Source organism: Eleutherodactylus coqui, chromosome 1 (assembly GCF_035609145.1).
Source record: "Eleutherodactylus coqui strain aEleCoq1 chromosome 1, aEleCoq1.hap1, whole genome shotgun sequence".
Classification (NCBI taxonomy): Eukaryota; Metazoa; Chordata; class Amphibia; order Anura; family Eleutherodactylidae; genus Eleutherodactylus; species Eleutherodactylus coqui.
In genome coordinates, this window is record NC_089837.1 from 323837633 (window position 1) to 323851397 (window position 13765).

Genomic DNA, 13765 nt, shown 5'->3' on the forward strand with positions numbered 1-13765 from the left:
GAACCGAGTAGCGCGGGGCCGCCGCCATCATGTTTTTGAAAGCCTCCGTTTCCACAAGCCTATACGGCAGCATCTCCAGGCTGATCAATTTGGCTATGTGCACGTTTAACGCTTGAGCGTGCAGGTGCGTGGCGGCGTACTTGCGCTTGTGCTCAAATAGTTGCGCTAGTGACGGCTGGACGCTGCGCTAAGAGACATTGCTGGATGGGGCCGAGGACAGCGGAGGTGAGCGTGTGGGTGCAGGCCCGGGAGACGATCGTGCCTGTGGGTTGGATCTCAGTGGCAGGTTGGGCTACAGGGGGAGAGTCAGTGGTGCAAACTGGAGGCGGTGAACGGCCTTCGTCCCACCTTGGGGGGTGCTTGGCCATCATATGCCTGCGCATGCTGGTGGTGGTGGCTCCCCGGCTGATCTTGGCGCGAGGGGGTGCAGGGTGGCATGGCGCGAGGGGGCGCTTTGGGAAACAGTTGGTGTATTATTCGGTCTGGCCCTGCCTCTACCCCTGGCCACCGCACTGCCTCTTCCAACCTGCCCTGCTGCACTTGCCTCCCCCTCTGAAGACCTGTCCTCAGTAGGCTTAGCAAACCAGGTGGGGTCAGTCACCTCATCGTCCAGCTGCTCTTCCTCCGAATCCTCTGTGCGCTCCTCCCTCGGACTTATTGCCCTTACTACTACCTCACTGATAGACTACTGTGTCTCATCGTCATCGTCCTCCGCACCCACTGAAAGCTCTTGAGACAGTTGCCTGAAGTCCCCAGCCTCATCCCCCGGACCCCGGGATCTTTCCAAAGGTTGCGCATTGGTCACGATAAACTCGTCTGGTGGGAGAGGAACCATTGCTGCCCAATCTGGGCAGGGGCCCAAGAACAGTTCCTGGGAGTCTGCCTGCTCCTCAGAATGTGTCATTTTCATGGAGTGAGGAGGCTGGGAGGAAGGAGCAGCAGCAGCCAGAGGATTCAGAGTTGCAGCTGTGGACGGTGTAGAAGACTGGGTGGTCGATAGATTGCTGGATGCACTTTCTGCCATCCACGACAGGACCTGCTCACGCTGCTCATTTTCTAATAAAGGTCTACCGCGTGGAGATTGTGAGATGAATCTGGGGACCCCTGAAATTTCCCTCTCTCCTAATCCCGCAGCAGTCGGCTGCGATACACCTGGACCAGGAGCTCGGCCTGTGCCCACACCCTGACTTGGGCCTCCGCGTCCTCGCCCCCGTCCACGTCCTCTAGGCTTCCCCTACCCCTCAGCATGGTGTATTACGAGTAGAGCAGGAACAGAACGCTGTAATTAAATGTGCCGCTTATTGGCCTGTGGTTGGAGGCTGACTTCGCGTACGTAATGCACTGCAGAGGTAGGCAACAATTATGCGCAAGGCTGGGTATTAATTCAACAACTACTACCCCCAGCAGAGATGCAGTAAACTGAAGGCAGTGACAGGCAGGCTAAATCTTGTATATTTTTTAACTTTGTGGGAACAACCACATTGCCTGTGATATACACTGTATTTCGATTTCCCTGTTGAAGGCTGACTTTGCGTACGGAACGCACAGCAGAGGCAGGAAACAATTATGCGCAAGGCTGGGTATTAATTCACCAACTACTACCCCCAGCAGAGACGCTGTAAACGGAAGGCACTGACAGGCAGGCCAAATCTTGTATATTTTTAAACTTCGTGGGAACAACCACACTGCCTGTGATATGCACTGTATTTTGATTGCCCTGTTGGAGGCTGACTTCGCGTACGTAACGCACTGCAGAGGCAAGCAACAATTATGCGCAAGGCTGGGTATTAATTCAACAACTACTACCCCCAGCAGAGACGCAGTAAACTGAAGGCAGTGACAGGCAGGCCTAATATTGTATTTTTTGGAAGTTTTGGGGAAAAAGCCCACTGCCTATATAGCCAGTATACCTCTTTCCCTGCCTCACCAGTACTGCCCCTATACTGAGTAAAATGACTGCAGACTGAGGACGCTATGGTCTGCACGCCCGATATACAAAAAAAAATAAATTGTGCAACACTGCTAAAAGCAGCCTCAACAGTACTGCACACGGTCAGATGTGGCCCTAAGAAGGACCCTTGGGGTTCTTGAAGACTAAAATAACACCTAACACTCCCTATAGCAGCAGCAGCATCAGCAGCACTGTCCCTGATCTATGTCAGCATGCATCTGTGGCGAGCCGCGGGCGGGGCAGATTTAAATACTCGGGTGTCATCTGATCTCCCCAGCCACTCACTGCAGGGGGGTGGTATAGGGCTGGAACATCACAGGAGGAAGTTGTAATGCCTTCCATGTCTTTCTATTGGCCAGAAAAGCGCGCAAATTTCTCAGAGATGAAAGTGAAAGTAACTCGAACATCGCGTGGTGCTCGTCTCGAGTAACGAGTATCTCGAACACCCTAATACTCGAACGAGTATCAAGCTCAGATGAGTATGCTCGCTCATCCCTAATAATTAATTTAAACTTATTTAAACAATTTTTCAAACACGTGAGTGCAGAAATTTATAGTGAAGACTACTAAAAGACAGCTGGTTACATTATATTGGACTTTATTATCATCATTACTGATTTGATAAAAAACAATAACAATCACATTTTTATTCATATTCATTGTGCATAATATATCAAACATTTAATATTTTTTAACCCTTTCCAATCCATTGTCTGACCTCTGAAGACATTATGATTTAAGGCTGTACAGCTTCGATGTTGGAAGATATCCATCGGGGTTCTCTTACTGTATATTGCCAGCCTCTCTGCTGTTGGAGCCTATCTAATGAGTCACCTCATGCAGTACTGGCTTTAACCAGCATTTAGCGCAGTTGAATAACAGCAGAAAAAGAGTAAGCCCCCTAGGAAAACCAGGATACAAATTGGATTGGAAAGGGTTAATAGCTCTTTAGTATTTGTATTTAATGCAGCAGAATTTTCTATAACTACATTTTAATAATGTATTAATATCTCATTAGCTTTCACAAAACCTAAAGGATGGAAGTTAATCAGTAACTGAAGTTTCCATTTAATGGGGAAATTCAGCCCAAATTATTTTCAGACACGAGATGTAACATAGAAATTAAAAGCTTTTTATTCTGCTTCTTGTTTTGGGAATTTCCAGTGATATCTGTGTGTTGCTGAACAAGAACTGAGGTATCTTTGTATGGTGAATTTGAGTGGGCCTATTTGTAATGTCAGAAATGGCTCATGCATCATTTCAATTATATTGTATTAACTTTATCCAACACATATACTTTGTTTCACTTTGTTTACATATCTTGCCAATTGACATCATGGAATAGTGCCAAATTTACAGCTGAATAATGTTCATACTTCCCTTTTTGTGAGTGGTTTGAAACATGTCTTTTTTGGCAATATATAACTGATCTGAAACTTAGGTGACATAAACAGAAATCAACTCCTCATCAATCAGAAACCCATTTGTCCTTAGGAATGCAATGTAATTGTTTTGTGAACAGAGCAGCATAATGTGATGGTGAAGATGTAGTTCTGCCAGTTTTATTACCGAATTAGGGTACACTTTCAGCTTAGCTTAATTATGGAGGAAGGATGGGAAGGCAAGAAGCTGCCAAATGTGTCGGATGCTACTTCTCTCTTAAGAGAACAGTGGAGAATTTACTTTAACATGGCCAACATGGTTTGGTGACACCTATATACATATGGAGGGCCCATCAGCTCCACAACCCCGACCCATCAGCTGAGCTGACCCCCACTCTCCAGCTCTGAGACCACACCAACCGGCTGAAGCCCTCCAGACACCTCCTGCCACCTCCACATTCACATTCACCTGTTCACTGCAAGGGAACTCCAGAAAAAGAGGATACACAGGCACCACTGAATTACCAAGACTCGGCTATACACGTCTTCCCGTGATATCACAGCACCTTTCCTCCAAAATATCACAGACTGTCAGTCCGCTGTCTCTAACACCATATGCTCCCTTTCTTCTCAAACTCAACCTCTGTAAAAGGGACCTTCTTATCTTCCCACCCTCTGCCAGCTGACCTCCCCCCAACATCTTCGGGTCACATTGGATTCTGACTCCTTCTTTTTCCCCCTTATCCAATCTCTGGCCCGAACATGCCACCTGCACCTTAGGAATATTGCTAAAATATGGTCGTTCCTCACCACAGACACACTAAAGACACTCGTTGTCGCCTCATCCATTCCCAACTCGACTACTGCAACTCGATGCTCACCGGCCATCCCCGCAACAGATTCTCCCCTCTCCAATCCATACTAAATGTGGCAGCTAGAGTCATCTTCCTATCCAGTCGCTTCTCGGATACCTCTGCATTATGCTAATCACTGCACTGGCTGCCCATCCGCTACAGAACACAATTCAAACTCATCACCCTCACCTACAAAGCTCTCCATGGCACAGCGCCACCGTATATCTATTCCCTCCTGTCACTACATTACCCAGTTTGCACACTCCGATCCGCTAACACACTCAGACTAAACACCCCTCTAATACAAACCTCATATGCTTGCCTCCAGGACCTTTCTAGAGCATCACCGGTCCTCTGGAACGCTCTACACCAAAACATCCAGACAATCCCCGATGCATGGAACTTCAGACACACCTTAAAAAAACGCACCTCTTCAAAGAAGCATACCAAATCTCTTGATCTAATCCCCACAACATGTCCCCCTGCCCGCTCCTATGGCTTCCCACATTTTCTTCCTTTCCTATCATACAGATTTCCTGGCCCTGTACCTTCTCTATTATCCCCACCCCGTTTGCAAAAAAAAAATGAATACCATATGTAATTTGCTATACTCTGTGTGCTCCCCCTTGTTTCATCTCTTGCGCCTGGAACCTCCTGTATCACTCCCATCCCATTTGTATACCTCATGTCGTAGTGTGTGTTTTCCTGTGCTTTGAAAGCGCCGTGGAATAAGTTGGTGCTATACAAATAAAGATTATTATTATGTTATTAATAGTTGCTTTAGATATAAACTTACTATAACTAATGAATGTACAAAACAGACTTTACCTAGGTTTCTATGAATATCTTAAGGCCCCCTGTCCACGGGCGTCATTTCGCCGGAGGTAAATCGCTGGCGAGTCACGCCGTCTGAAGCATTCCATAGTGTTGCTGTGGAAAGCGCCTGCTCCCTGTCCATGAGTGGAGAATCATTGCAATTCTGCGCTCGCAGCCAGCAATTTGCAGCATGCTGTGAATTGCCGCGATTCTTCTCGGTCAGCCTATCTGTCAGATAGGCTGACCTGCAGAGATCCATCTGCAGGCTCCTGCTCCCGGGCAGCGGCTCCCGCGACGGAGATTCGCCGCGGGATACCGCAACGCCCGTGGACAGGGGGCCTAAGTCTGCATACATAGAAACCTTTCCTGTAGAATACCAGCTGTCTCTATTATCGACATTTGAAAATAGTCTTAATAATAACAAAATGGGAAATGTGACATCACTTTGGATGTGGTATGGACTCTTCTGGCATGCAAAGTATAAAAAATGTAAAATTGGTAAAATCAGATAATATGACGTAAAACACAAATATGTAGCAGAGGCTAGACTTTCACAGAGGGACTGTATATACTATACTGACAATATGACCATTTATAGGGAACATGTCACCTTTCCACCGAACTTATCAACTTTGTGGGCTCAAACAACATGCAGTCTTTTAATCTGCCAGGTACAAACAATTTCATACAAAGAAAAGGGGGTTGGAGATATAAAAAAAAAGGTTTTTTTTTTACCCAGGAACAGCACTTTCCCTATCGATGTACTATGTCTTGTACTGTAGAACCGGGATGAGCTGCAATACAGACACAGTCCATGGACAGAAAAGCAGACCCTTCACATGTGGCACTCACTTTAGGCCACCTTCACACAGGTATTAAAAATCCTATGGAATTTATCCTAGCAGAATCCTAGTGTTTGCATACAAGCCATGTGGACGGAAGTCTCCTTTAGGCCAAATGTGCACGGGCAAAAATTCCGTAGCAGATTTCCCGCAGAATTTCTGCTCGTGCACGCTGCCATAGGATTGCATTAGATCTCACAGAAACACACAGAAACACACTAGTGACGCACCGGCTCCTCTTTGCACATGTGCCGTCTGGCCGGCAGCCGGCACATAGCAGAGTGGGGAGACGGCGGGAGCAGGTAAGCCACAGTGGTCAGTGCAGGGAAATGGTTCGCATCCGACCAGGCTGTCCACAGGAGGCCTTACATGATGTGGAAAACATCTGCGACGAATCAGCAGTGTTTTTAAAAAGAACACTTCAGATTCTAAATCCTCAGCATGCCTATTTATGTTGCGGAATTCAACCCTTGAAATACAAGTGTTGAATTCTGCACCATTTAGGTGCGGATTTGGCCGCTGCAGATTTCCTGCAAAATCAGAATACAGTGATTCTGCGATGTGTGAAGATGGTTTTATACTAGTTCTGCTTACAATATGTCTGCCAACACTTTGTGAAGGTGACAGGTGATTCCAAGTAATAGAGTTTAATTAGTTGAATATAATGTTAAAATTGTTGTTCACAGTCCACTGTAAAGCTTTCCATCTTCTGCTGTATATTTAATGTTTTAGAGCTTCCACTTGAAGCCACAGCCCACCCTCTGCTCTTAAGATCAACTGAGGCTGCCTGCGGACTGACTTATTGGGATCCAAGGTCACCTTGAAGTTCAGAAGTGTAAGAGCAAGCACCACTTTCATTTCAGCCATTGCAAAGTTTTGGCCAATACAATTCCTGCAAATTAAAATACATATATATTATATTAATAAATGTGGAAAAAAAACTGAATGTGGACTTTACATGATATTCAATCATAATTTTACTCTAAATATACTTGTTTGAAGCTGCATCCATTCGTAAATGTGGCATGAAATTTGATAAGCATACTGTGCATCTACTGCGTTGGGAGTATTTCATGATTTACCTCCGCTGCAAGAATGAAATATATTGCATTCATAAGTCAACGCAATCCAATGTCCATCTACTGTGGTTATGTGACGGATAGATTGAGAAACTGTATCAGCTTGTGAGAGCATATTCTAACGCACATCTGTAGGTTATACTTGGCAAATTAGCCATGTCTCATGCAGTAGCCCATACGAAAATGTATATGGTAGGAGCTTAAGATGACTTTGAAAACTAATTGGTAATGATAATGTAGCTTAGAATTTCTGGTGACTTATAAACCAACAAGAATGTATAGAGAACATAGAGAAAAAGAGTGACAAACATAGAAATCATTTAAGATATACTGCAAAGATCTTAAATGGCTAGAATTTAAGATATATTACACATTTTTAACTTTACCTAGGTCCTGCAGCGAATGGTACAAATGCATGTGAGGCTCTCTCTTTGTTTGAGTCTGGATCAAATCGATATGGATCATAGACCTAAAAAAAAATAAATAAAGTTCGTGTTTTTGGGAAAATGCTTTTGACTAGAGGCAGTAAAAAATATAAATCTAAAAGAAATCAAAAACATTTGTACCTTTGGATTTGGCCAAACAGCGGGGTTGTGATGAGCTCCATAAATACTTATGAGGCTGATGTTACCTGATTAAGACAAGCATTGTCAAGTTAGGGAGAAAAAGATCTGTATTAGAGATGAGCGAGCATACTCGTCCGAGCTTGATACTCGTTCGAGTATTAGGGTGTTCGAGATGCTCGTTACTCATGATGAGAAATTTGCGCGCTTTTCTGGCCAATAGAAAGACAGGGAAGGCATTACAACTTCCCCCTGCGACGTTCAAGCCCTATACCACCCCCCTGCAGTGAGTGGCTGGCGAGATTAGGTGTCACCCGAGTATTAAAATCTGCCCGCCCGCGGCTCGCCACAGATGCATTCTGACATAGTTCAGGGAAAGTGTTGTTGATGCCGAAGCTGCTATAGGGAGAGTGTTAGGAGTGATTTTAGGCTTCAAGAACCCCAACGGTCCTTCTTAGGCCATAGAAATCGCAGATCGCACCTATGTGTGATCTGCGATTTCTGTTCTCTTCTCTATAGAAGGGCTTTAAATCCCCGCCTCCAGAAACACAAGTGCCTTCAGCCAATCACAGCCAATGACAATGATGTCATTGAATGGCTGTGATTGGCTGAAGGCACGTGTGTTTCTGGAGGCGGGGATTTCAACCACTGCGTCCAGAAAGCAATGCTCTGCCGGGGACCAGGAGGGAGCGACAGCCTGCAGGAGCACTGCAGAACGCCCGGTGAAGTGAGTAATGATTTTTATTCTTTGCTCCGCTGTATTCCCGGCGTATAAGGTGACAGTTGGGGGGTCGTCTTATACGCCCCGTCGCCTTATACGCCGGTATATACGGTATATATTTTTATTTTTACACATTTCTGGATGAATTGCAGGGAAGGGCTTATATATTTAAGCCCTTCCCGACAATCCATCCCACGATCGCCGGCAGCCCATTGCTTTCAGTGGAACCTGCTGTATTGCTGGCTCTATTAAATTCAATGGGCAAACATCGTTCTTCTCTGCCACAGCTGTTACAGCTTTGGCAGAGGAGAACGATCTTTACGCTGACAGTGCGGGGGGGGGGGGGCCCACTCTTGCCGCTACTGTGGCTTAATAGTGGGACCTGGGAACTTGAGATGCAGCCCAACATGTAGCCCCTCGCCTGCCCTATCCGTTGCTGTGTCGTTCCCATCACTTTCTTGAATTGCCCAGATTTTCACAAACGAAAACCTTAGCGAGCATCGGCGATATACAAAAATGAAAATGCTCGGGTCGCCCATTGACTTCAATGGGGTTCATTACTTGAAACGAACCCTCGAGCATCGCGAAAAGTTCGTCCCGAGTAACGAGCACCCGAGCATTTTGGTGCTCGCTCATCTCTAATCTGTATGCATAATAATTCAAATACTGTACAATATTGGCATAAATCTAATTTTCCATTTTCTGCAATGTTGATTACAGATTAAAAAGATTCTTTGGTTCAAAACCCCTGTTAATCTGGAATTTTATAGACTGAAATTATTTAGGGTAGAAAATGAAAAAGAAAACTAAATAAAAACTTTAAAAATGTGATTGCATAAATAAGCACACCATAACACTAATACTTGGTTAATGTGACCTTTGACTTTATGACAGCATTCAGTCTATTTGGGTAGGAATCTATCAGCATGGCACATCTTGATTTGACAATCTTTGCCCACTCTTCGTTGCAAAAGCACTCAAAATCAGAGTCAGATTGTGAGGGCAGTTTGTGTGTAGCGCCCTCTTCAGGTCATCACACAGATTTTCAATGGGATTCAGATCTGGGCTCTTGCTGGGCCATTATAAGACATTGATCTTCTTCTGTTGAAGCCATTTTTTTGCTGATTTGCTGGTATGCTTTGGATTGTTGTCGTGCTGAAAGGTGAAATTCCTCTTCATCTTCAGCTTTTTAGCAGAGGCCTGAAGGTTTTGTTCCAAAATGGACTGATATTTTAGAACTTTTCATAATCCCCACCCTGACTAAAGCCCCAGATCCAGCAGCATAAAAACAGCCCCAAAGCATAATGCTGCCTTCACCATCTCCACTGTGGGTATGGTGTTCTTTTGATGATGCACACAGTGTTAGCTTTGAACCAAACATACCTTTTGGAATTTTTGGCCAGAAAGTTCAACTTTGGTTTCATCAGACCAGAACATGTTCTCTTTTGGCACATTTGATGTAGGTTTTGGCAAAACATAGCCGGGCTTGGAGTTTTTTTTTTATTTGGGAGACAAGGCTTCCATCTTGCCACCCTACCCCACAGTCTAGACAGATGAAGAATATTGGAGATGGTTGTCACATACACTATACAGCCAGTACTTGCCAGGAATTCATGCAACTCCTTTAATGTTGCTGTAGACCTCTTGGCCTCCTGCAGGACTAATTTTCTTCTTTTTTTAAAATCAAGTTTCATTCAGCTCTTAGTAATGTCACTGTTGTGCCAAATTTAAACTTCAGAAAAACGTCAGAAAAATCCTACTGAAAGAGCTGAACTTTTATATTGGGTAAATCAGAATCACTTTAAATAATGGCAGCGGAGTACTCACTACACAAAAACAATTTACCATGGGTGAATAGACATTTTATATCCACTCTAGGTGATAAGATCTTGATTGGAGGGGGTACAATTCCCCCCCCCCTCCCACCCGATCATGAAAACGTAAGGGGTCGTGCAAGTTTCATTCATCTCTAAGAAACTGCTGAGTAAAAAGTACTCAACCACCTCCAGCACACCCATACAAATGAATAAAGAAGTGCAGAAACGTGACCGCAGCTACATTTTTAGGAGGGAACTCAGGACCCCTGTCTTCTTGAAAATAGGGCATTTCATCCCAGGAGATGGATCCCACAGATCAGACACTTGTCTATTCTGTGAATAGTTGCAATCAAAATTATTTAGCTCCCATTGCAAATTAGATTTGAATGACAGCCATTAAATGACAGCTGAGTGCTGCCTGTGATTGGTCCCTGCACTCAGCCAATCAGAGGCAGCCCTTACAGCTGGTGGGGATTTTAAATCCCTGCCTGCTGAAAGCACTTCAGAGCAGTTCAGGAGCACAAGCGGTTAGACAAGCCTGAGCCCCGGCAGCGGCAGAGAAATGAGTATATATTTTTTTAAATTTTTTACACATTCCCTCAAAATCATTCTAGGGATGATTTTGAGGGAAGGGCTTATATTTAAAGGCCTTCCCCAAAAATCACTGCAGGGGTTGCCAACAGCCCATTGCTTTCAATGGGGCTGCAGAAGTGCAGGCCTCATTGAAAGCAGAGGGAGAACATCGCGCTCCTTTGCCACAGCTGTGACAGCTGTGGTAGGAGAATTCTTCATGTCCGCGGGCAGTCCCCTTGTCACTGGACACTGTGACAATGCTGTCACAGTGTTCAGTGATGAGGGGACTCCCCGCGGAGAGAAAGAAATCCTCGGCCACAGTTGTGCCAGAGGATCGCGATCCTCTCTGTATGTTCCCAAAAGGGCCACCGCTGCTGCCGCCGGCCCCATTGACCACAGCTGCAGCAGGGGATACCGGGCACCGCACTTTATGTGCAAGTTTTTAACACAGCCAAGTGCTTTTTTTTCAACGTGACACCTGCTTCAGTCACGGGAATTTTTGTGCGCATGCGTTTTACGCAGAAAAATGTGCAGCAAACAAACACTCGACTAACTGAGCGCTTACACAGTCATAACAGTATTGCATATATCTGCATTTGCAATGATAATTTTATTTCTAAAAGTTCATGTGATACAGTACTAGAATATACCTTTTGGAATAACTTTCCCATCAGGCATTGTAATATCTTCGGTACATTGTCTAGACACAGCTGTCACTGGGGGATGTAATCGGAGGCTCTCCTTAATACACATGGTGGTAAATGGCATCTGAGACAAGTCATCCCTACAGTGGAAAATTAATGGCACAATTGCATGAAGAGAACAATTTCAAAAATCACAAATACAATCAGGGTTGTCTAGTATTTCCTACATTATATTGAATTCTAATATGCTGAAGAAACAGTTTGTGCTCAGATACAGACATGTTCATATATTCATTTTCTAAATTAGTGATTTAAAGTTTTAGCTAAAAAAAAATCTAAAATTGAAGGGGTAGTCCGAGTTTTTTTTTAATACTCACCTCTCCCCTATTCCCCAGCACTGTTGCCTTTCTTATGGAACACTTACAGGCTGCAGCAGCCTGTTTGCATGATCCTCTGGCCTCTTGCAGCCAATCACAGCGCTCAATCACTGAGCTCTGCCACTGGCTGCTACAGCCTGTAACTTCCCATATACAGGTTGATTCTGAGTCTGTTTGATGCTATTACATGATCCTTACCACTGCAACTGTCAAGAGGGGGACACATGTGAGAGAAACCATAGTGTCTATTGAACACCATCTTGTTTCTCTTCCACTTTCTAACTTACTTGACACAGGTATACAGATATTTTTGCTCTGAAGATTAGAAGGCCTGAAGAAGAAAAAACTGCAATCGACCTTCTCTCACACAAATGTGTAGCCAGACAGCTGACTAAATATGGACTTTGTTTTAGAAATGTACTAGCAAATAGAACTCTTTATCATCTGTGTTGCTTTATTTGATTTTCTATACATATATAAACCTTAACCAAGTTTAGGAATACTTATAGATTACCAGTTTACGATACTAGACAGTGCGGGACTAGAGAGAAGAGGTTTGCCCAGAGACCGACGTCAATGCACTTGCCAAGTTTTTTCATCAGTAATAACAAGCCATAACAAGTTATGCATATGCTAAGTCAGGTGACCTTTTTAATGTATTTGTCTTAAAGGACTATAAATTCTTTGGATGGTTAACTAATAAACTGAATAATTAGCGATTTACACAAATGCTGTGTGACATGTCAGTGATTCTCCGAGCTGCTCAAATTTTAACCCTTAATTTGGAACACAAGAATATACCTTTAGTGCTCCATTGTGCTGACACACAGGCACTCATATTACAGCTGCTGATGATCGCACAGCTCATGACAGTTATAATAGAGAAGATCGCAGATCATCTTCCTGACTGTATATCTATTGTATAACCTTAACTAATGCTGAGCTGATGCATCATGGAATTGACTGAAAGTAAAAAAAAATCTTACTCTCAAGATGATGTTTCATTAGCATCAGACATGAGCGCTGCACTGCAGGGAAGTGGCCAGAATACACAGAGGACACCTCTACTCAATTACGTTTTTTTGTACTCCAAAAACAAACGTGAACATTATAAAACTGACTGTTATGTCCGGTGCTTTAACGCGCCGCGCCTCAGCACAGATACAAGGAAGATATCGTATCCATACAAGGACATGCTGGCTGTTTAACCTGAGATGCTACACAAAAACGCAAGAGACACCAAGGGACAGTGACTTTTGAACTAGGAACAGGACTCACGGACAGCCATAAATCATGACTGACAAATGCTCAAAACAGTCACCAGCATAGCTGCACACATAGCCAGATGGAATAACTATAGAATGTACAAGGTATTAGTTTGTATTTTGGCTAAGATACTTAAGCCCGCAAGCCCTCTTCAAGGGTCTTTGTTGCCTCGTGGGTCCTTACTCTAACGAGACAACTTCCATATGATACCAGCCTGCAAGAAGGGTGATCGTCCCAATAAAGACGACCCCACGCTGAAACCTATGGACCTAACTGCCCAAGGTGGAAAATGAACTAAAGCAGGACAGGACACAGTTCACACCAACACATTAGGGATAGCATGCAATACAGAACAAGACTGTTCATACTTAATGTCTGGCCACCTGCGTAGACCCGCAGAACACATCACTGTTCACACACATATGCACTGAACATGCTTGTTCACACCTGATGTCCTGCCACCTGCACAGTGAACATGACACTGTTCACATCTATAAACACATAACACATAACAGGCATACAAGAAACCCCAAACCCTAGAGTGAAGAGACACCAGCTTTCTCTTCCAGAGGGACTGGTATAAATATGCAGCAAACCAGTGGAGATTAGCTGGCTGGAGAACCACACCAAGCCAGCACAAGCATGCCACATGTGAAGATGTGCTCCTGGAAACCCATAGTACTACAGGTCCCAGCAGCACAAACTAACACTGACACTAAATACACAAAAGAAGTGAATGGCCCAGTTTGTTTCAATACTGTCACAGAACCACCCCATCCTTCCCTGGTGTATCACACAGCGTGTATAATAATGCTGTGTAAATGTTCTGATGCTACAATGCATCAGTCAGGAGTGCAGGCTACTATACTTCAAACTGCGG

The 13765-nt window shown here is 44.4% G+C and overlaps 1 protein-coding gene across 3 annotated transcripts in view; it reads right to left on the minus strand.

Annotated features, from left to right (window-relative positions):
- Positions 1–2532: 2532 nt before the first annotated feature.
- Positions 2533–13765, minus strand: part of LOC136575386 (ultra-long-chain fatty acid omega-hydroxylase-like) — a 257782-nt gene continuing 246549 nt past the window's right edge. For all 3 annotated transcript variants that reach the window (XM_066575081.1, XM_066575083.1, XM_066575082.1), the window contains exons 10-13: positions 11249–11382; positions 7491–7555; positions 7311–7393; positions 2533–6737 (exon numbers count right to left, since the gene is read on the minus strand). In XM_066575081.1, coding sequence (XP_066431178.1) covers positions 6566–6737; positions 7311–7393; positions 7491–7555; positions 11249–11382 — 454 coding nt within the window. In that variant the 3' untranslated portion in view covers positions 2533–6565. The remainder of the gene's footprint in view (positions 6738–7310; positions 7394–7490; positions 7556–11248; positions 11383–13765) is intronic.